This window comes from Galleria mellonella, unplaced genomic scaffold (genome assembly GCF_026898425.1).
Source record: "Galleria mellonella isolate WM207_F2 unplaced genomic scaffold, CSIRO_AGI_GalMel_v1 utg171, whole genome shotgun sequence".
In the NCBI taxonomy this organism is placed as follows: domain Eukaryota; kingdom Metazoa; phylum Arthropoda; class Insecta; order Lepidoptera; family Pyralidae; genus Galleria; species Galleria mellonella.
In genome coordinates, this window is record NW_026442014.1 from 3,890,992 (window position 1) to 3,916,683 (window position 25,692).

The 25,692-nt window shown below is 33.7% G+C and overlaps 1 protein-coding gene across 8 annotated transcripts in view; it reads right to left on the reverse strand.

Moving 5' to 3' along the window:
- Positions 1-1,308: 1,308 nt before the first annotated feature.
- Positions 1,309-25,692, reverse strand: part of LOC113518330 (ras-related protein Rab-32) — a 31,499-nt gene continuing 7,115 nt past the window's right edge. For 3 of the 8 annotated variants that reach the window (XM_026903196.3, XM_026903198.3, XM_052892886.1), the window contains exons 2-5: positions 10,007-10,220; positions 5,568-5,749; positions 4,521-4,664; positions 1,309-3,645 (exon numbers count right to left, since the gene is read on the reverse strand). In XM_026903196.3, coding sequence (XP_026758997.2) covers positions 3,520-3,645; positions 4,521-4,664; positions 5,568-5,749; positions 10,007-10,220 — 666 coding nt within the window. In that variant the 3' untranslated portion in view covers positions 1,309-3,519. The other 5 variants (XM_031913128.2, XM_026903197.3, XM_026903200.3 and 2 more) reach the window with 5 other exon arrangements.

The following is a 25,692-nucleotide window of genomic DNA, read 5'->3' on the forward strand; positions in this document are numbered from 1 at the left end:
TTTACGGCATCAAATATTATAAATATAAAAGTTTGTAATGATTACATGAATAAGTAAGTACGTTTACTTACTCAGTCACACTTAAACGACTGAAAGGATTTCAATGAAATTTAATACACGGATAGGTTATATACTAACTTAAAACATAAGACACTTTACATGTATAGTGTATCCGGGCAAAGCCGCGGAAAGCAACTAGTTTTCCACAACTAGTCATGACAAACTTGTATTTGTTTTATATGTTACATCTTGTCATTATACAGAGTGAAATAGGAAACTTATGTGGAAACTGAATCTTCCATCAATCTTATAACTGCGAGAGATATTTTTAGAGGAAAAAGAAAACACCACTTGTATTTAATGGATATTTCTCTTTAGAATTCTATATCATTTTTCGCCCACACATCGAAAGCATCGTGGCATAAAGCGACTTTGTTGATAGAGATTTATAAAAGTGGTTTCTCACAGCACACTCAGCTGTGTAGTTTATTTCAACTAAACTTAATGATAATATGAACAAACAAATAATTGATCCGAACACGAAATAATCTGCTAATGTTCAATAGTAGTAGCAATAAAAAATGAATTAATTGAATGTTCCGATTTACTGCTATTTTCATTTAAGATTGCTTCTCTAATGGCATGATGATATTTGATAATTTCAACAAAACATGATTATATTTTGATTTCTACGAGTATTAAAACAAATTACTGCTCTGAGTGCTGTGACTTTCGATCATAGACAACGTATTTACGTACTTTATAATTTAAGCTATCGACACGACTTTCGATGATGCATTTAATACTCATTATTTGCCAAGTATTAATTAATCATTGGCCAATATTTAATAATATATCAGGTTCCTGTATATACTACATTATATACCACTTTTAGTAATATAAATAAATATATACATCAAAGGCTTATCTAAGGATTTAATATAAGAGTCTATATTATATATATAGCGTATCTCAATACAAATGCTTCGAGAAAAACAGATCAATGTTTTCATACAATTTTGTGTGATAAATAGTTATGACTGTTTCTATAAGTATTCTATATTTATTTTGTTTTATAATTTTAGGATTTTTTAATGCCTAAAAACTCGTTATATTTATTAATTAAATATAGATATGTCAAGATAAATTATATGCGTAAGTATATAGTAGTTACACTAACAAAAAAAAGTCAGCTCATTTGATAATTAGCTGACAAAAGGTTGACTCATTTTTAAGACTCAGTGCTCTATCTATATAATCTAAGATACCAATATTCAAAGACCATTTAGATAAAATAAAACACAATAATCTCACTAAATAAGTATTTTTATTAAATTAAAATAACATCTCACACTCGTACAATAAGTAGATCTATAATACTTATTATAAATTATTTCAACTGTATCATACACTATTCATTATAATTACGTATTTATTATTATGACTTTAGCCGTGAATGGCACTAGACAACTCCCAGGAAAACTATGAGTAACAATAAAAATAATATTAGACTTCTAGATTATTAAAAATAAAAAAAATATGGTTTGAGATTTACCATAGACTACAAAGAAAATCATTGGTCTGTAATAAAAAAAAAAAAATATATAAGTTGATAACTATAATATAGTGCAGGCATCAAGTCTCCGCATAATTGGATTTTGTTTTTATTACTTAAAAGCTATTGGTTTTATTATGATGTTAAATAATGGTGAGATAATTAATAAACATTATTAAAAAAAATAAAAAATAAGAAAGTATTAACACTGAACGTACTTACATAATTTAAATTATATTTAGAAATATTATTATAAATATCATATTGTAATAATTTTCATTGAAAAGGCGGGCGTGGTTTTCATACACACAATCATACAAAAAAAAATATTAGAATAGTAATATAATATTTCCTGCATCAATTATAAAACTAAGCATTAAATCATTATTTGTAAATTACATTTGGATTAGTTATAACAATAGAGATTACTGATTGAAAATAATAAACAATTTAAAAAAATTACAATAAGAAGCAGGCTCGCATTACTTCGAATACAAAAACATTTGAATGAAATATATGAAACCAATACAATAAATTTTAAAGCAGTCATGCCTATCGATATCGATATTTTAAACAGAGACACATTTGTACAACACTATACTAATTTATTGTATTGATGCTTTTAGATGGTTTCATGATTCATTTTCTCGTTTCGGCAATATATAGGGCGGTGTCGCCATGTCGTCCCTTAAAATTTAATAATGTAGCAATAATTTGTAAATAATAAGTCTTATTTTTTTATTACCCTTTAACATGTCATGTACGCTTTAACATGTTTCAATGCTCATATCTGTATGTTGGTAGTTACAAATGGTATGAAAAGCAATAGATAGTTCAGATTTTCCCGGTAGTACTGCACAATTTTATATTTATGTGAAGTGCAGAGTAAACATATTTAGAAAGTAAGTCTTTCAAAGTCCTTTATAATCTAACGAGCCTTACAAAATAAACTAATATACGTAGATATCATTATCTGTATTTTAAAGCATCTGAATTTGTGGAATTAATAGAATGCGCCACATACCTAATGACTAAGCATAATTAAAAATGGAATAACTTATTATTTACCATGTCTGACGATTTGAAAATAGAAAAAAAATATTATTGCTATTGGTATTACTAAAGAAATTTAATCAAAATGATCTTGTATTCAATTTATTAAAAAGTCGCGCATTTTGGATACGGACGCCATTTTTAGACTATCTATCACAAACTCAGAAAACATTATACTCATTCTTATAGATAAATGCTGCATCATTTTCTGAACATATATTTATATACATATAAAATTTGCACGGTGCACTGCTCTCGATTATGTCAAGTAAAAATGTATATATAATTATATGACACCAACACATGTATGGAAGCGAATCGTGGGTATGGCAGAAGAAGCATGAAAGTAAGATAAATGCTGTACAGATGAGAGCTTTGAGAAGTATGTGTGGTATTACTTTAAAAGATAGAGTAAGAAACAGTGTGATTAGAGAGAAGTGTGGACTGAAAGTCGATGTAGTGACCAAAATCGAAAAAGGAATGTTGCGTTGGTTTGGTCATTTGGAGAGGATGGATGAAAGAAGAATTACGAAAGAGATTTATCGAGCAAGAATGAATGGAGATGTCGGTAGGGGCCGTCCTAGACGGACGTATGTCGACCAAATAGGCGACGTGCTGAAGAAGGGCCAAATTAAAAGTACCCGTAACCGACGAGCGTGTATGACAAGATTGATGAATGTGGAAGAAGCGAAAGAGGTTTGTTTGAATCGAAGCATTGGCGTTCCATTGTTTCTGCCTACCCTAATGACAGATATGTATGTATGTATGTATAAAATTTACATATCATTATTAAATATAAAATGGATTTTTTCTTGCTAATAGCCTATTTATATTCGGTTGGAAAATAACAAATTGCCGAATTGCGTCAACACCATCAAATAAAGTCAACCTTACAAGATACCATTCCTTGGTCAGCAGGAGCAGGATTTGGTATTACCACCGCGACTGTTTTCGCCGTTTGCTATCTTGTGGTCAAGCGCGAACCTCTCAGAGTCTTTACTATCGCTGCTTTGAAGTAATTTGTCGTTGAGAAGAATCTAGAACAATATAAATAGTTAATATAAATAGTTATTAATTTTAGATCCTATCTAAATGACGCCGCAAAAAATATTTGAAAAACGATCAGCCAAATAGGTGACGATTATTTTTTTAAACCGACTTTCAAAAGGACGTTTATTATGATTTTTAAACCAAATAGTTTTGACTTTCTATTGACCAGTTAGTCAGTGTCACATACAAAATTTCACTGTTTACAACAAGTAATAAGTGTGGAGAAAGATTTTTTTGTGATGAAAATGGAATGGCAACTCTGCCTGTGCTATTAGTATACATTGGCTCCCGCCAGTGAGGGATGATAAGTGAGAATGAAGCAGGTCAGTTGGCTTATCGTGACGAATTCAACCACGATGATTTCTAGAGAATCACGGCATCCTCCACGCGGTTCTCCTTGGAAACCACCATAGTTAATTCCTAACGAATTCACCACGGTAAGTCAACTGACCTCATATTATTCTCATCACTTCATTCTCCAGTGATGTCCTGCCATTGTATACCATTAGCATAGGCGAGTGTACCACTTTATCATCATTTATTAAATATATACATATCACAGTGAACTCTGGGCATCACAGTGTACTCTGTGTTACAATATCTATGAGACACAATACAATATCGTTAAGAATATAAAACTTTTAACGTATTCGACAATAGATACCCGACTGATATGGATGATATTGAAATGGGTGATGGCCTTTTTTGCATCATCAATGTTCATAGGAACTCAACGGAAAGGTATTCATTTACCTATGCCTAGTTTTTATCTATAGGCTACCGTTACCGCTTTCCATCATTCTATTGGGTCATCGGCCTGTTTTTTTTTCTAAATAGCATAAAAATATATGGAAACACATACCTTATTAACTAATGAGCGTGCCGCCTCTTCTATATTAATGTTTTCCTTCGCGGAGGTCTCGAACCATCCAGCGAATCCCTTCTCCTTGCAATACTCGTCCATCTTCGTGGGTGAGTTCACTATGCCCTCCTTTTGCTGGTCACACTGGAAAATAAAAAAGTATTCATGAAATATAGATCGTACACACCTAGATGGAGTGTTTAAAATTGAAAAACGTTCAAAAACAAACCATCTGTTTGTTGAATTTTTTTTAAGCTTTTGTTTGATCCTTAATCTTTTACCTCTAAAATCTCGCACAATTAATATATGTTTATTTTTTATAACTGTAATATTTCAATATTAATATTCGCATGCATACTAATGAATTATGTAAATACTAGCTTTTCTCTGCGACTTCATCCGCGTGTCCGGGATATGTTTTTTTTTATGTAACTTAGAGTGGCAAACAAGCTGACGGCCCGCCTGATGAAAAGTAGTAACCGTCGCATAGGCGATATTTTCATCAGACACGAGCTGTACCATGGAGAGACAGAGTATACTATTTCGGCCATGATACCCCCCATGCGTTGCCATTCTTGAGGACTCAGGTGTTTTCCTCTGTATCCTGTACATTCAGTGCAAACACAACTGCTTCACGGTAGAAACACGAATGGAACAGAGGTGTAAGAGGTCCAAGCAAACGACTTTTGTCTGAAAAAAAAAACCACCAGAGGAAGATTTTCTTTCCTCTGCTGTTTTTTGTTCATTTATAGAAACAAACTATGTTTTACCGGTGACCTCGTTTTTTATATCACTGAGATGGTAAACAAGCTTCGGTCCATCTGATGGTAAGCAGTAGCCTATAGACGCTTGCAATACCAGAAGCAGTACGCGTGTTGCTGACTTTGACGAAACATCTTATTAAATCGCATTACCAGAATATGTTTACTGACCGCGATAAAAATTAGCCTCTGTCTACGTACGTCTACACCAAATTTCATAGCGATGCCGTTACCTTGTTTGCCATTCAGAATTGCATGAAAAAGCCTATTATTTCTAATTACAAACCTTATTGGCCAGTAGTATACACGGTATAGATGAACCATCGGGCAGCTGTACTTTAGTGTCCAAATCGTTCTTCCACTTGACGACTGCGTCGAATGTTGCCGCGCGTGACACGTCGAAAACTATGAAGGCGCCTACAGCCTCCTTGTAGTACACGCGAGTCATGTTGCCGAAACGCTCTTGGCCTGTTTAAAAATTTAGGATATTTGAAAATAATTTAAAATTTTGTTCTACAATAAAAACGACCTGATAAAACTGGCTATTTCGCTTTCAAAACTACAAAACTGATTTTAATAAAAAAAAATTATAAGACAATTCTATAAATATACCGTTTTAAATAAAAAAAACATCTAATCGGTTTATAAATGACAGAGTTGTGAGATAAGGAATATAAAAAAATTACAAACGAATTGAAATCTTCTTTATTTTGTGAAGTAGGTTAAAATAGCTAAATCGATCCAGACGTTCTCTTTTATGGGATAAGTCCCCCTATGTAATAATTTAGGACTTTATTGTACAATAAATGGTAACAAACGAACACACCCCCTCCCCCCCTTTCCCGCCGCTCACTCCTGGCAAATAATCTTAAATCCGTCACGTTATAAGTCAACATAAACAAGCGAAAGTTATCGAAGCAGGACCACATTTAATGTGTGAAATATACAACAGATAAATAGAACGCAATATAAAACAATAACTACTTGAAGAGTAAACATTAAATTTCGCTCTCAAATATCATAAATATGCAGATTAATTTTATCTAATTGTACAATGTAAGGAAGGTCAATGATATCTAACAAATGTATATATTTATTTATATACTAGACGATTTCTGTACATGGGAAATATTTTAGAACATTTATTTTTGAACATAACCCGTCGTAGTACAGCAATAGACGCCAAAACAATATAATTATATAAAGCGTACCAAAAAACTTCTGATTCGTCAAAACGTATCATAGCAAATTTCTCATGCCAATGGCCTATAAAAATTACTTCTACTCTATAAATCAATATTGAATCACAATGACTAACGAAAAAAATATAAAAGAAAATACAACTGTTAAAAGGAAAAACAATAAAGTGAAAGCTCTATTCAGATCGTCCATCTTTTTTTAATTCAAAATGTCTAATATACGTATGACGTTCTGACAGTGTGACATTTTGAATAACATAACAAAGGAGTTCCTATTGTGTAGCTGACGTACTGGCAGCCATCACATTGCATACCTTTTTTATATTTCTTTTTATTTTGTGTTTTATTTTTTACACATTATGATCAACGTCTAAGAAATAACTTATAAAGCCTTACATAATAATTTCTCCGTCTTTGACATTTATTTAAAATTAAACTTTATATAAAATATACATAAATATTTATATTTTTTTAGAATGAGCGTAAATCATTAATTTTGGTCACTTCTAACACTAAATGTTATTACTAAGACGTTTATTATAAGAGTAAATAATAGAACGTAAAATAAAAAAAAAAGTTATGCAATGTAATGACTGCCAGAAAGTCAGCAACACAATGTATTAGGAACAATAATTTAGAATTTAGAATTCCACAAAAAAAAACCGTCTTCAATTGGGACCAAACCAGTTATTTTCATTTCAAAACTAAACTACTGACCCTATTTTAATAATTTTTTTTGGGACCAATCTCTAAATATATCTTTTCAAACAAAAAAAATCCAAATCGGTTTACAACTGACAGGGTCATGAGGTAACAAACATAAAAAATAATACGACTGAATTGAGAATCTCTTCCTTTTAAAGTAAGTTTAAAAATAAAAAAATAAAAAACCCGGTTAATCAATATATCCTTACCACGCAGATGAAGTCACAGAAAGCAACAAGATAACAAGATAGTAACAAAAATGAAACATCTATTCTGTGAAACTATTATCGTTAAATCGCATTATATTTATGGCAGAGACAATTTGATGTCGTCACCATTTACGTTTGAAGGCAATAACGCCATTTGATGACGTCTTTAAGTATATCACGTGAACAAATTATATACACGTAGTTCATTACAATACGCCGTGCACGTGGCACGGCCTAGCCCTACGATGCCTACGTGAACAGGCCGCTGAGAAAGTCTTGAGCGAATCGTTTCATGCCAAAGAGACCGTGAAACTGTGTAGTCACTTGTATGTATAAGCACATTATTTCTATTTTAATTCCTTTAATTTTTTTATTTTATTTATTTTATACTTAGTACAAGGAGGATTTGATGCTAAAAGCATTCTCCCAGTCAACCTTAGGGAAGTGTTAGAATGCTCAAATGCGGTACTAGTATTAATTGATATACATACATATTATACTATTTTTTTTTTATAATATTAGCTGTCCAACCCCGTTTTGCGCAGTATACTAATGAAGAAATAAGACCAAATCTTCCCTCTTACTCACTCTCACACTTTTTATATGAAGAATATTTAACCCAAATACTTCATTTTTCATACGATTTTACCAACATTTTATTTCATACAAACCTTGTCGTGACAATTATGAATATAACAAAAAAGAATAAGCTAAACAGCCGCCGTTCCGAAGTGAAGCGCTTACATACATTCGGGAATTGATTTTTATTTATATATAGATATTAATAAATATATATAATTAACAAATATACTTATACATAGATATACAATATTATATACGATAATGAGAATAGTAGACAATACAATTAGTATTATCTACTATTTTCAAAGATAATAAAGTATTAATATGAATATAAACCTTTTTTTATGATTTTAAATACACTAGTTAAATATCTTATTTATTTATTTATTCTTTATTGCACAGTAAAATTTTGTACAAATGGGGAGCTTAATGCCATATGGCATTCTCTACCAGCTAACCATTGGGTAAAAACAGAAAGCGTATGAAGGGCAGATGTGGTGAAAAATATGTGACAACTATAGTAACACATTAAGGCAATACACAATATAAATATAATACACACATAAGAAATGCATATATAATACATAAACATTACTTTTAATATATATGGATAAACTAATACATATGAAATATATACATATATATATATACATACACATACATAAATTAAAACAACGATAAGCATTATGAGATATAATAACTATTGAGTAACCTGTAACTAGAGCTGGTTTTGTTGACTCAACAAAACTTCTTTTAAAAATCTTATCTTACTAATATAATAAAATTGTAACTGGACGATAAAGATATTTAAGACAAATAGGTATAAAAATAGTGGTTTTAGTAGAAGCAATAGAAGGCAATACCATAATATTTAGAAATTTTGTCTGCCTGACTATATATTTGTTCCAGCATCATGCAAAAACTACTTGACCAATTTGAATACGGTTTTTGTATTTCTGAAGGTCTGACTTAAAAACTGGTGTATGATATATTACTACATCTAGAAGTAGTCTTCCTGCTTTTGAAAACCACGGGTATAAAGTAGGTGACAAAAGCAAGTTAAATATACTATTGTGTTATTTATTACATAAATACTAGATTTGACCTCGCCGTGGCATCATCTTCATGAACGGAATATGTCAAGTAACTAAGGTAAAAAACCTAGCAAATACTAGGTACGTGAATGCCAAATTCCATTACGATTAGCTGAACTTTAATAAGCGTTAAGAAGTAAAAAATTTGTTTTTTTTTTTGTTATACAACTTAGAACAGCAAACAAGCTGACGGCCCACCTAATGGAAAGTGGTAACCGTCGCCTATAGACATGAGCAGTACCATGGACATAACAGAGTATACTGTTTCGCCCATGAAACTCTTCATGAGTTGCCATTCCTGACAAACAAACTCCCTTTTATATTTATAATAATAGTAAAAATACCTTCACGCTAAATAATTGCATTCGGTAGTAGTTTACGTAACTTATCTGTATACGAAATTTTATCCAAATCCGTTGAATAGTTTTTGCGTGAAAGAGTGACAAGCTTTCAACCACATGTCTTTAAAAATTCGCATTTATAATAGAACTGTTTGTAATTACTTCGCTTCATCGAAAGATTGCCTGTAAGAGATCACCTTTAACAATAAGGCCGCCCATTATTTTGTTACTGTGATCATTTCTTGTAATTTTCTGTACCTATAATAAGTTTACTATTGTAATCTTTTGGAGGAAACAATAAAGAGTATTTATCTATCTACCTAGTAAGATTTTTTTTATGTGTGATAATGAAATGGCAACCCCGTCTACGCTATCGGTATACGCTGGCGGAGCACCAGTGAGGGATGATAGGTGAGGATGAAAGCAGGTCAGTTAGTCCATCGTGACAAATTCCACTAGAATTAACCACGATGGTTTCCAGGGGGAACCGCGTGGAGGTCGACCTGATAGGGTGTATTGCCAGCATTACAAACAATCCCATTCCCCCAAACCAAGTAGGATTTCTGCTAGATCATAAATAAAAAAAACTAAATACCTGCAATATCCCATAATTGCAGGCGTATTACTGTGTGCTCATCCCAGTTTAGTACTTTGAGCGCGAAGTCAACTCCGATAGTGGCTCTGTAGTGCTGGCTGAAGAACTGGTGCACGTATCTCTTGATGATAGATGTCTTCCCGGTACCGAGTTCTCCGATCACTAGAATTTTGTAGAGGTGCTCTCGTCTTTCGGCGCTGGCGGACGCTTGAGACTGGAACAAGTGTTATATATAAAAAATTTGAATAAATGTTTTAGCAAACCTCTTTTTGTCTGTATAACAAAAGTTTTTCTGGCTTGATGAACGCACACTATTATACTAAAATTTATAGATTATCCAATACTAGCTTATACCCACAACTTTATACTCATAAATATGTTCACTTCCAGTAAAGTAACTTAGGTCCTTCTTCATCCCATATAGTATCTATATATCTAATTTCATAATGATCGGTGATGCTGTTAAAACGCCAAGAAGCAACCATAGGCTACGGTAACTGTTTACTATCAGATGTGCTTATGCTTGTTTGCCACCTCAGTGGTATAAAAAAAAACTAACTCACTTTTACATTTATCATATTAGTAAAGATTATTATAATTCGACAATAAACTGTTTAAAACAAATAATTGCCTATTTACCTTAATAGAGTAAAAAAACTAAAACAATATAGAAGAGTAAATACTATTTGTATTTACTCTTACTAATGGATTAATGTTTACATACGTATATTTTGTTCTAAAAAAAAACTTTTATTTAATTGTTTTAAAATTAATAGGTATTTATTAGTAATTTCGCTATTGCATTTTAAAATTTAAAATTAATACAAACACAACGATGTACGACGTGATGTTTTATAGACAATGATAGAGGCAAAATATAGGCAAAATAGAAGACAAAATTCTGGGTCACCTTATACGACATGCCGATTTTTAAAGAGCATACTAGAAGGAAAAATAGAGGGCAAAAGAGGAAGGGGAAGACTGAGATTAACCACATGAGACAGATAAAGAAAACACTAGATGTTATGTTTTATAAGGAAGTCAAAGATATGACCTAGAATAGAGCTGGCTGACAGAGAATGCATGAATTAGTTGCAACGACAAGAGGAAACTTTAAAATAAAAAAGAAAAATTAGTAGGATAAACAGTACTTGTATCATGACATTTCGTTCTTAAAAAAATATTATCCGTGCGAGTAATTTATCATGTACTTACCCAATAACTCTAAAAAAAACTATACTCGTAGAATAAAAGTGTGTGAAATGAAATGAAATTTTATAAGTGATAATTTACTAGATATGAGCAAGCGGAAATTACAATAATCTATATAATTTAATAAGATATTATAATTATATGTGGTAAATATCGGTATTGTTTCAGTAGAAAATAGAAATATATATAAATAAATAAATCAAAATAAATAGAAGATCCATGTCTGATTTCATTACTCTCTATAAAATAATAAATTATAAATGGGACAGTAGCACATTGTTGAGCCTTGTTTCATTTCGTACAGGTAATAAAAGAATACAAAAATTATTTTATATACCGATTTGTAATAATAATGTATCGTATCACAATTCAATTATCCGCATGTGCAGAAAATATAATAATGTATGCAAGGAGCTTTATATTTTCCAACAATCCTTGCAATGTTACATTAAGGCTGCTAATTTGTTACTTTAAATTTATAGCCGTAGTTCTTTTAATGTATATAATATCGAATGTTATGCAGAGCAGTTATTGGAGAGCAAATTTAATACCGTTTTAGGTAATATTTATTTTATAAATGTATTAATTTGTAATCTGTTGCCTTGCTATAAATAAATAAATAATTATCTATATATTGAATTCCTCCGGATAATAATGTCAGAAATAAAAATCACTGCCCATTTCGATATTGTCCATATCAATCAGCTATTTATATTAATTTCGATTAAAATTTTCATTTCAATGTAATATATTGCATAACTGACATTTCATATATCTGTTACGGGGACAATATATAGATATTGTATCTATAATATATATATATATATATATTTCGGTTTGAAGGGTGGGATATGGCGTAAATTTACTCGGTACGGAGGAATAACACCTGAGTCCTCAGGAATAGTAACGCATGGAGGGATATTATGAGCGAAACAGTATACTCTGTTATGTCCATGGTACTGTTCATGTCTATAGGCGACGGTTACCGCTTTCTATCAGGTGGGCCGTCAGCTTGTTTGCCATTCTAAATTGTATATAAAAAAACATATTACCCACCTCTAGTTAGAATAAAAATAATTGTCAATAGAAATGGAAAGTGAGCTACGTGATTTCCCCCCAAAAGAAGTCAAGGCTAGCATGCCAAAGATTGTTTGACCGAATATGTATTCAATGGACTTACGCCGATTTCATTGGAGACCCACTTATTTAGGGTCTCGTACTAGTCGAAATGGTACACAGATGCCCAATTTAATCATGCATAATCATAACGAATAATAAACAAATAATTCTGTATGTTTTTGACAAGGTACACCAGTTGTACTCGCGAGTTCGTGACGTTGTTCGCGCAGTGAATTTTCTATATGCATTTACCTTTTGGAATTAAAAAAAAAAACTATTTTATTCAAACTTTTACCCGCGACATGTCCACGTGACTGGGATATGTTTATTGACTGGAATAAAAAGTAGCCTATATCCTTCTCCGTCCCTTACAATACGTGTTTACGAAATTTCATAGGTATTCGTTAAGCCATTAAAGCGCTATAAGGTAAAAAAAAGAAAGATAAATAAATAAGAATACTATGTTGAGTGACTCAGATATTATGTTCATCAGAAACCTTCATATTTCATGAGCTAAATTAAATACATAAAAAAATATATTAATAAATCACCTAAACGCAATATTTGATCATATTTGTAGTAACATAGGTATGTAATGTTAAATTCCAAAATGGCGTTTCCTGTGTTTTTGTAGTAGAAACTATTTCATATAATAACAAAATATTAGTATTTAGTAGATTATTATTAATATTCATTTACCAGAGGAAGACTTTGTACAAAAAAACCTCTGTCCCATTCGTGTTTCTACCGTGAAGCAATTGTGTTTGCATGGCTGTATTTCGGTTTGAAGGGTGGGATATGGCAATGAATTTACAAGGTACAGAGGATTACCACCTGAATCTTCAGGAATGGTAACGCTTGGGTAGTATCATGGGCAAAACAGTATACTCTGTTATGTCCATGCTACTGTTCATGTCTATAGGCGACGGTTACCGCTTTCTATCAGGTGGGCCGTAAGTTTGTTTTCCATTCTAAGTTGCATAAAAAAATAGTACTTTGTAAAAGGTATACTTAGTATCTTTTTTTTTATACCACTGTGGTGGCAAAAAAGCATACGGCCCGCCTGATGGTAAGTGGTTACCGTAGCCTATGAACACCTGCAGTACCAGAGGTATTACGCGTGCGTTGCCGACCCTGAAGAAATCTCTTTACCCTCCTTTTGAAGAACCTATCTACAAAGTATCTACAAAGGTACTAAGTATTCGTATTCATATGACTATATTGAATGGAAATAATTATCTAAATTCAAACAAGGCAATCAACGAAGACAATTGACTATTAATGACAACAGAAATATTAATTGCTCCAGAACTCAGTAGGAGGCATGTTTGATTGAATACGCATATGTAGGTATTAACTATTTGAATATATTTATATAAGTACTAAAAATACATAGATAATATATAACTATACCTATTATTGTAGTTACAATATCCATTAATCGATACTATAACAGATAAAAAAATAATAATAACGGTTATTTAACAAAACAGTAGGCTTACAGGTATTTATTTATTTTTATGTATTATACAACTTAGAATGGCAAACAAGCTGACGGCCCACCTGATGGAAAGTGTTAACCATCGCCTATAGACATGAGCAGTACCATGGACATAACAGAGTATACTGTTTTGCCCATGATACCCCCCCTGCGTTGCCATTCCTGAGGACTCAGGTGTTATTCCTCTGTACCCAGTAAATTCACGCTATATCCCTTCAAACCGAAACACAGCCATGCAAACACGAATGGGACAGAGGTACCAAAGCAATCGACTTTTGTACAAAGTCTCCCTCTGGTTATTTATTTATTTATACCTTTGCACTCATTAAAATATATCTACAGGGCGGACTTAATGCCTGATGGCATTCTCTACCACTGGTAGACCACCAGTCAACTACTATACATCGTTATAAATCATACAGGTATTCTCAGAAATGCAACCTATTGTTTGTCAAAAAGTCCGCTCAGCATTGTGCGACAGTTAATAGACTACAGCGCTGATTTTCAGTGGGAGCCTTCGGGTACACCCATAAATTGAGTCACTACGTGAAAAATGTGAAGTATAGAATACATGAAATATAGAACCCGATCGAAATTAATACAAACATCCGCCTGATATGAGTGATATCAAAATGAGTGATTACATTTTTTTCGCCATCAGCAATGATGAATTAAATAGATAGATTGATCAAAATGAATGCAGCTGACTCAGATGAATGACTGAATCAAATGGCAGATTATTTTCCCACCGGAAATGCACCATAGCTATACAATTAATCATTTTTAATTTTTGAAATTTTACGATCCACACGACCCGTGAAAATCCTAAAACGCGTGTATCTTCGTAGGTAGTTTTCGTACACTTGGGGCATTAATCTTACACAGCTGATTTAATACGTATATTACATTGCTATTATTTACACATAATATCATAGATTACGTGATTTTAAACGAAGACGATTGATTATTTTCTTAAATTTTTCGGAAATGATTTCCATTGGTTTTCAGTTCTTTCGATTACGAAACGTAACCATATAATATTATTGGAATATAAAACAAAAATTCTAAATTCTCAGAAAATAAAACTAATACCACTTGTTTTTATGACGAAACCATTTAATTTAAATAGCAATTTAAAAAGAGCATAGGTTGTGATTTACATTTATCTAAAGTTTGTCAACTCCAAATTAATAATACTTTTTTTAATATGGCATATATTAGGTTAAATTGTTTATAACTTAATCAAAAAAATTTCACAATTTTATCAAAATACACTAAAACACGTTTCTTTTTTTAGTAAAAATTCTATATTGAAACAAATACTCACGCTTGTATTATTAGGCTTAGGCTTCGGTGACATCTTCGTTCCAATACGAAGATTTCTAATCTTAATTTGTCAAGAAACACAAAAATATGTTCAATAAATTAAATCGCTCGAACTGTATGGATTATTCTCGAATAAGATATTCCACATCGCACTATAAACACTCAACGCCACGAGCACATCGTTACCAATTCAAATTTCGAATTATATTTTTTAATAAATGCAATTAGAGCACATCATCGGCAACAATTTGAATTTCGTATTTATATATTTTTTTTATTTTTATTAAATGTAATTCAATTGTAATTAGAACACCACATTCCAATAACAAAGATAAAGAAAAAAACACAAATTGTATAATTATAACACCGGACACGGCTAAAGAATTCAAGTTAAACAGCCAGACGACAAGATAAAACTATCCACTTGGTCCGATCACCGTTTATTTATGAAGTGAGTTAAAGTGGAACAAACATTCTTATCGGGCACCTGATAACAACAGACAAGTATTTGTCATTCGCACTCCTTAATGTATGTAATCAATAAACTGGTTTATTCCGTAATAAATTTATTGACAGTAGTTAGATATAAAATACACTGTGAGACCCATACCATATCTAATAGATGGTCGTAATTGCCCAAAAATTTCACTGCGGTTAAGAACATTGATGCTACATCTACTACTTATTTACAAATGGCATATATTCAATAAATAACAATAATACAAAAAAAAAAACCCGTACGTGGTCAAGATCATGTTAGTTTACATAATTATTTGTAATTAAATATAAATAAAAACCAGTTCATTATTGAATGAATATTATGATAAAAAAATTACAATGTTACTTGCTACTAATCCTATTGTCCTTACTAATATTATATGTGAAAGTGAGTTTGTTTTTTTGTTACTTTATAACGACTTAACGGCTTAACCGATTACTATGAAATTTGGTATACATGCACTACATGAAATGACACATAGGACTATATATATGACATATAGTACATAAGACTTTTACCCAGATCAGTAAAAATATCCCGGTCGAGCGGACGAAATCGCGGATAAAAGCTAGTATGAATATATCTAAAACTAGTTTTTAATTGGTTAAGCTGTTACAAACAAATAAACTCGCTTTTACATTTATAATATTAGTAAGGATTAAATATTATCCAATTTTCATCTTTTTTAAAAGAATTTAAAAATAGAAGGCGGATCTCCATTATGTTGTATTTTTTTTCTACGTTTGTAACTTTAACACTCCATCACTAATAAACCGAATTGTAAAATTCTTATTTTATCTGAAAGGATATACTTTCAAATTAGTTCCGTAGAAATTATATAAAAATAGGTTAATTAAAAAAAGTTTAATTTTTAAATCAAAATAACTGGCCACTATTGAAGTGTGTTTTGTTTTTTTTTTTTTGTGGAAATAGTATGTTTATATACTCTGTATGTTTATTCATTCTGCCAGTTTATATTACAGAAGCGACTATATATCTTTATGCTGTGTTTAGTTTGTTTTGTTTTACGATATAGATAAGTTTACTATGCCATCCGGCGTACGTTTATAATCTAAATTCACTTAGTAAATAGACAATGTGGTTTCTAGTGTAGAAAAGTGAAAGCGTTATAAAGTAGTTATAAAGTAATAAGTATACAAAATTATGCTCATATATGAGTATTGTACGCTTTCGTCACGCTTCGAAAATTGTCTAACCAGCGGTTCCTAAAGTGGGTCCCGATGTATTAGTGTTATTTTAGTCAAATTAATAGCTAGTTAGTTAGATACTTTTATATTTTTATATATTTTAATAATTAAGCATAGTCGAGACCAACTAAATATTACTGTATTTGGGCATAAATTCTATAAATGTCTTTCATTGTCAAGGCCGTCTATTAGAAATATTCCGGGAAAAAAAATATATTTATAGGTTCAATACGATTAAACTATAAAAGATAGAAATATATTACTTATACTGCCAAAAACATCCTTTCGATAGCTACATAGAAAAATAAATTACGACGAATTTTATCTCTGAATAATGTTGTAAAAGTTTTTAAAAATTATTGTCAAAATGTTTCGAAATGTTTTTCTCACTTCATTTATGGTATATTTGTATTAATATATATGTATATATAATGTTCTAATTAATAAATAATATGTTGATAGGTTAATAAAATAAAATGTAAAATGTTTTTAATTATTTTCATTTGATGTGAGATACCATAAAAAAGTTCACGAGTTCGTGAATTCGAAAGTTTAAGAACCGCCGACCTAACCGTTAGGTCGATTTCGGCAAGACATTTAAAATGACACTAGTTCATTCAACCAGTGTTGCCCGCGACAAAAAATATCGATTGTCGAAGTAACAGAAAAAGAAACGTCAGTCACTAAAAGGCTCGTTGCCTGCGGATGTCGTATTTTGCAGTGAATTACTTAACTAAGTATATAGTTGCATTAGGCGAGTTTCTCCCAATACGATAGAAAAAACAGTGTTTTATTTTACATAAAATATATTATTAGCATGGCGTAGCCGTGCCGTCCCGGCGTAGAATAGGCCACCCCTTTTTTCCCGCGGATGTTGTAAGAGGCGACAAAGCAAAGGAGAGGGATGGGCAGCAGCGTCCCTCTTAAAATATCTCTAAAGACTAACTGCAGTTGATAATCCGCCTGCCAAGCGTGGTAACTACTTGCAAAACCCACTAAAAGGGAGGCTTATGTTCAGCAGTGGATATTTGAAAGCTGATGATGATATTATTAGCGTAAATTACCTACCTACTGATGGATGCAGGTGGCAGTCTATGGAAGAAATTTATGTTTAACAGTGCACAGTTAACTCTCTGACCGGGCATATCGCGATTTCCGCGTGCAGTATGTACTAGTTTAATTTTACGCACCCCGCGATTTCGGCGTGCTCGCATTTTTTGTGTTATTGACGTTGTTATCCCGCGATTTTTATTTTGCTAGATCGATATTGTTTATCACAATCTCGCTAGATGGATAAATACTCGTAATATACAAAGTCTCCTCTGGTGACCCTGCTTTCATCTTCACCTATCAACCCTCACTGGTGTTCTGCCAGCGCAATACCGATTTTTATCTATATTTTTTACGGCTTTGTACACAAGTTCTTTATGAGCCTCCTATTTAGAGTCCGAAATGTCGAATCTTGGCACTTAAAAATATAGGTTGACACTTTTGAATACCGATAGTTGGGATTTTTTTAAAGGATGATAGTGGAATGGTAACCCCGCTTGCGCTAACAGTATACGCTGGCGGTGCACTAGTGAAGGATGATAGCTGAGAATGAAAAGCAGGTCAATTAGCCCATCGTGATGAGTACATCTACAATTCAGCATGATAGTTCCCAGGGGTGAAGATAGATAAATAATGTATTCAGTTACTTGATAGCGTGCGCATAGTAGTTGGCTAATCACGCCCACTTATAATAAAAGAGGTATGCCCAATACTGGGATTTTAATAGAATGTTAAAGTAAGGTAATATACCTCATGGAGAATGACAATTATTAACACTAGAATGCGCATTGCACAACCGTTGGAACCGCGAGGCTGCGGTGAGTCCAGCTCAGGTATCACATATCAGACATGCACGAATGGCGGCCTCAGACTTAACTGAAGTGACAAGACTAGGAATTATCATCGCGGAACGTGATATACCTTTGACTTTCTAACATTGTCGAGGTCATGAAGTACTCTATCTAGTATGATATCTATATATCATCTTCGCGGCATTCTACCTTTTTTTAAATAGATGAGAATGGAATAGTAACCTCGCCTGCGCATCCCATTGCTAGCAATATACCCAACCAGGTCGACCTCCTCGCGGTTCTCCCTGGGAACTATCATGGTTAATTCCTGATGAATTCATCATGATGGGCTAACTGGCCTGTTTTCATTCTCATCTATCACCCTTCACTGGTGCCCCGCCAGCGTATCCCGTTAGCGCAAGCGGGGTTACCATACCATTTTGACCCATCAAAAAAAAACCTTGCCTGCGCTATCGGTATACACTGGCGGGGCACCAGTGAGGGATGATAGGTAAGGATGAAGCAGGTCAGTTAGCCCACCGTGACGAAGCCAACAATAAATCGATCATGATGGTTTCCAGGAGGAGCCACGTGGAGGTCGACCTGACAGGGCATATTGCTAACAATGGGGCTACTAATCCCCATTACTAACAATCTCTTCTCCCCCTGATATCTATATTTTAGGTTTCTGTAGACATTAATGGCGGAAAAACGCTCGTCAATTATTTTGATATCGCCCGTACTAGATATCCGATCTTTATTAATTTCGATCGGGTTCTTCACTTAAATATTAGCTGCAGCTGTGTGTATCAACATATCGTCACAGTCGTAGAATACTGACGGATCTGACAAATATTACATATAAAGATCCTATGTGCTAAGTTGCCATGTGATCCCGGTATAGAATAGGTCACTCGTTCTTTTCCCATAGGTGTCGTCAGAAGCGACTAATGGAGACGGAGACTTTGTACAAAAGTCGATTGCTTGGGTACCTCTGTCCCATTCGTGTTTTTACCGTGAAGCAGCTGTGTTTTTATGGCTGTGTTTCGGTTTGAAGGGTGCGATATGGCGTGAATTTACTGGGTACAGAGGAATAACACCTGAGTCCTCAGGAATGGCAACGCATGGGGGATATCATGGGCGAAACAGTATACTCTGTTATATCCATGGAATTGCTCATGTCTATAGGCGACGGTTACCACTTACCATAAGGTGGGCCGTCAGCTTGTTTGCCATTCTAAGTTGTATAAAAAAAAACTTAATAGTCGAAGGACGGGCAGCAGTGTCCCTCTTAAAACATCACCAAAGCCTAACTGCGGTTGCGAACCCGCCTGCCAAGCGTGGCAACTACTGCTAAAACCCCCCCTATGGGGGAGACCTATGTTCAACAGCATACAGTTAACGGCTGATAAAATAATAATATAAAAATGTGCTAAATTGGCATATAACACCTAACCTTGTAACCAATTTCATTTAAATTCATCCAGTGGTTTTTGCGTGAAAGAGTAACAAACATTCATCAATCCATCGTTTCGTTATAAACAATCGCATTAATAGGTTATATAGAATAACCGATATAACATATCTGTTATTAAATCACTAAATAGATATCGTAACCACAGTATATAGATATTGGTCTATTACCCATTCCTAATACTCAAGTAATTGGGGGGAAAGGGATTGTTAGTAATGGAGACTGAGAATCCCATTGCTAACAATATACCCAACCAGGTCGACCTCCTCGCGGTTCTCCTTGGAAACTATCATGGTTAATTCCCGATGAATTTATCATGATGGGCTAACTGACCTGCTTTCATTCTCATTTATCACCGTTCACTGGTGCTCCGCCAGCGTATCCCGTTAGCGCAGGCGGGGTTACCATACCATTTTCACCCATCGAAAAAAAAAATACTCAAGTAAACAAGCTAGGTAGTTCCTATCTTATTCTATGTACACATATGAAAAACTATGACGAATTGATAAGCAAACACCTAGGCATTTTATCATTATCATGTATAACATTTAGATACGACAATACGTGTAAATATACACGATTATAATAATAACTATTACGGACATGTAGCCCTCATGCGTTGCACACACCAGAGGATTAAGATTTTATTTTATATAACAGAGAGGACAAAGAGCATACAGCTCACTTGATGGCAAATGACTAGCACCGCCCATGAGCACCCATGTGCTGCCAGCCTTTTAAAAAGGAATATGCTCTTTTCTTAAAGGTTACGATAGGTGAAAATAGAATGGTAACCCTGCTTGCGCTATCAGTACACGCTAGCAGGGCACCAGTGAGGATGAAAGCAGGTCAGTTATAAGTCAAAAATTCGTCAGGAAATAACCACGACGGTTTCCAGAGGGAACTTGCACTAATAGGGTATTACTCACAATGGGGAATAAGATTTTATACCTCCGTACCCTGTAATTTTACTGCAATATCCCAACTTTCAAACAGAAATACAACCATGCCAGGACAACTTTTTTTTTTTTTATACAACTTAGAATGGCAAACAAGCTGACGGCCCACCTGATGGAAAGTGGTAACCGTCGTCTATAGACATGAGCAGTACCATGGACATAACAGAGTATACTGTTTCGCCCATGATACCCTCCATGCGTTGCCATTCCTGAGGACTCAGGTGTTATTCCTCTGTACCCAGTAAATTTACGCCATATCCCACCCTTCAAACCGAAACACAGCCATGCAAACACAACTGCTTCACGGTTGAAACACGATTGGGACAGAGGTACCCAAGCAATCGACTTTTGTGCAAAGTCTACTCTGGTATACTCCTCAGCGGCATAAACACAAGTGGGACAGAAACTCTCATGCAGAGTTTTTTTTTTTAATTAATTGTATGTTTTTCTTTATTTTTTAATGAAAGATATATTTAACTAAACTATAAAAAAACTTAGCTTTTACCCATGACCTCGTCCGCGTGACTAGTATATGTTTAATGGCCGGCATAAAAGTAGCCTATATCTTACTCCAACCCATGTAGTAGATGTATACGAAAATTCACAGCGATTGGTACGACGAACAAACTCACTTTCACATTTATAATACTAGTAAAAATATAAAACAGTGACAAATAAAGAACAATTAAATTGTAATATAAGTATTTTTAATTGACCCGAGAATCTCCTTTCATCAAAATCTTTATGCACGTATTTTTTTTTTTTCTATTCTACCGTCAAATAGATATGTACAGCCAAAAGTTGGCAAGAATCTTAACTGTTTTTACAAAAATATTGAATACGTGTGAAATATTGAATATTGAATCTCGTGTTTTTTAATCTTAAATTGCGCAGTTTTTACTGTAATAATAGTCCAGAATAGTAATACTCATTTATATAACTTTTCTAAACGCTACTTCGAAATGGTAAGCTTGTCTAGTATTGCGTTTGTTTGTAACGCTATTTTTAAGAAAAAAATTAATCTTCATTCATAATAAATAAATAATAACACTAACTGTATCTCGCGACTTTGTACGTAATCGTATCGTGACATTTAATAGTTTCATCAAGGAATGTTCTATAAAATGCAAAAACAATTTTTGAAATCTGATAGTCGACTGATAGTTCCGTTTGTTTGAGATTCGATTAGTTGAGATTAGCGCATTCAAATATACAAAAAGAGCTCTTGCACTTTATTGTATCTACAAGTACAAATATATATGTATTTATTTCAGTTTCAATAATCTAAAAATCACTATAATCATCATCATCATCATAGTATCACTAAAAATCAATTTGTCTATATTTTTACCAAATTCATTTTGAGTTTTTGGTAACGTACACTACGCGATAGCTTTGCCATTTCTTGTACAATTTTGATAACTAATTTCATTCATATATAATAATGTCCATAAATTATATTAATTTTAATGTATTTGGTGTTATCTTTTTGTGATAAAAAATTATTACTACCATAAATAAATTTTAAAGTTGTTAAGATTTTAAATAGTTTATTCACAAAGTATTATATATTTATGTTCACCACCATGTAATCCAATCGATTACTTTTTTATGTAGTATTGATTACACCTAAATCGATCAAATGAGTTAAAATTGACACAAACACATATAATTTGTAAAAATAAAATCGATACAAATCAGTCACATTAATTAAAGTTTTTCCTCAATTATTATTTGTGGAAAAAAACTCAGTAAAAAATTTGTGACGAAACACTATGACGGTTGCAGTCGAAATAAAATATTTGTCGAAAGCGACAAACATAAATCGTTATACACACACACACACACACACACACACACACACACACACACACACACACACACACACACACACACACACACACACACACACACACACACACACACACACACACACACACATATATAAATTATAAAAATAAGCATAAATTTTAAATACTTATAATAACAAACTCAATTTGATAAATGAATACAATTTCGCTAACAATCTCCGTACATTACAATCACTAAACAAATTTCTGTAATAAAATTTGGTACACTGAATAAATAAATAAATAATTTATACGCAGAATGACGAGGAGAAAAGTCGCGAAGAATAACTAGTTACTTATACGAGTAGGTACCTCATGATAATTAATCAGTGACTACCATACAATAATACCCATTGCTTTCTCGAAATATTCCCAGTAGTTACTTGACCAGGATAATTGGACGAACAATCCAGAAGCCAAATCAATTTAGATTTTTTTATATTACCTCAACGAGAAATCGTACCCGACAATAAAAAAACGCAAATCTTTATATTGCAACTGCAACATAAAGGCAAATTATACGAGTATAATGTATTTACTTATTTTTATGATGCAACGAATCAGTAAATTACAGACTGTAAGGTAATGGCGTTAATAAGAGATTGTAAAAAATTATAATATGACTTCTATCATTATAGATATTAAGGTATTTATTAGTTCAACTCGATTTTAAAATATTGTTTGATACATTATACGTATCTACCTCCCTATTTACGTATTCTCTTAAGTTTTAAACTTTCTTTTCAGTGATATATTTTTAAACTAATGTATATTTTATTTGAAAATTTAACATAGATCTAACATTTAATTTTAATTAACTAAAACAAAAACAGTATAATGTCGGTATCATATTGAATTATAAACCGTACGGTATTTTTTTAGTAAAAGGGGGCAAACGAGTTTGCGTTCACTCTGTTAGATTTATAAATTTGTTAAAAATATTCCATAATAGTTGTTATTCAAATTTTTTCTAACAAATAAACAGTGTCATAGTAATAATCATAATATTTTTGTTATCGTTAACAGCTTATTTCAACATTAGATTTGTAATATTCCATTAATAATAGTATTAATTTCAATTTCATTTAAAGACAAAATGTAAAAAAATATAATTATTTGTAAAATTATCGAAGATATTATCGAGATACTAATCGTGATTATGATCAGTGCATGTTCAAAATGTGTTTTCAAAATTATCATTTACGCGGCTACGTGATATATTTGTACCTACTTGATACTCGATTCATTGAGAAAACAATTAACAAAATAACACTTTACTCAAACTAGTAAAGGAGTACCTTTGTTACGATAATATACAAAAATTCATAATTAACTATCGTGCATTTGAACAAATAAAAATTTACCAATGCCACATAATGCAGTGCAATACTAAGCAAGATCACAAGGAAGCGAGCTCGCATGTCGTATCGTACTCACGAAGGGCATCGTTGATTGTGGCCGCTGAAAACTATTGGGAAATGAAACGTACTGGGTCCAACAGGGAGGTCTCGGCGCCAAAACAGCAACACTCACACACCGTTAAGTAGCACTGGTCACCCGTCTCTTCGAAGGTCATGGCGCGCGCGCATCGCACGAAGAGCCTTAACTCACTGAGGCTGTTACGCGCGCAATGCACGCGCCGAAACCGACACAACACTCACCGGCGATTCATTATTCCCGGCTTTGTGGTCCGGCTCGATGAGGTCTCCGTACGCCGGCATCGCGTCCGTACACCCCTCCTCTTCGGTATCGTTGTCGCGTGAATGTGACGGTGAGGGCGGCGCTGGCGCGGCGAGACGAACGCGGGCCAGTGCCACCGCCTCTTCCAGCGACCCCACCTCGCTCCCACCCTTCTCTCCGTCATCGTGATCTTCTGATAAACATGCAGATGCTTGAGCCACAAACGCAATACGTCGCCGCAAAGCACTTTCGGGGCTCGGTTCCTCTACAGGTCTTTCCATCTCAGGTTCACTGTTTCTTTTCCAAGCGGCTTTCGTAAATAGTCGCGTCGCAACTGGATGTTCTACTGCAATTGGACTGACCGGTTCTGGTGTAGCGTCCGGTGTTCGTTCTGGTGTGGATTCCGGCGTTAATTGTGAAGCTGTTTCCAATGTAAACTCTGGCGTAGGTGCCGGAGTTTCTTTTTCAGGAGACACATCCTTTTCGAAGTTTTCTTCTTTTTCAGATGGGGGAGTCGGAGTTTCTATAGTTGACTCCACTGTCCTCAATTGTGATAGAGGTGGTGTCGACTCTGCACGTCTTTTACCTATACTACTCATCCTACGTAAAAAACTTCCACCGTCTTTTTTCCTTTTATCGTTATTAGGAGAGCTATCGGTGCTCTGAGAGGCGTCGCTGGTAGCATCGCGATGCTTTTTATTCCGTTTGCGCATCGTGCGTTCGTCGCTCGTAGTGTCGCCGTCTGACGCACAGGACTTAGTAGAACCAGTGCGCTTGATCGAGCCAGTGTGGAAGGGCGAGCCAGAGCGGAACGGCGAGCGAAGCGAACGTAGAGTGCGTCGGAGACGCGAGGGCCCGGAACGCGGGGTTGTCGGGGAAGGGGGCGGAAGGGGGGGCTCCTCGTCTAGCATGGTGGTGGGCCGAGAGCACCGCGCCGACTGCCGCGAGCTCACCGTCTAACCGGCGTAAGGGCAGTGTAGCCTTGGTCCTGATCAGCGTCTAAATCTCGGATAAAAT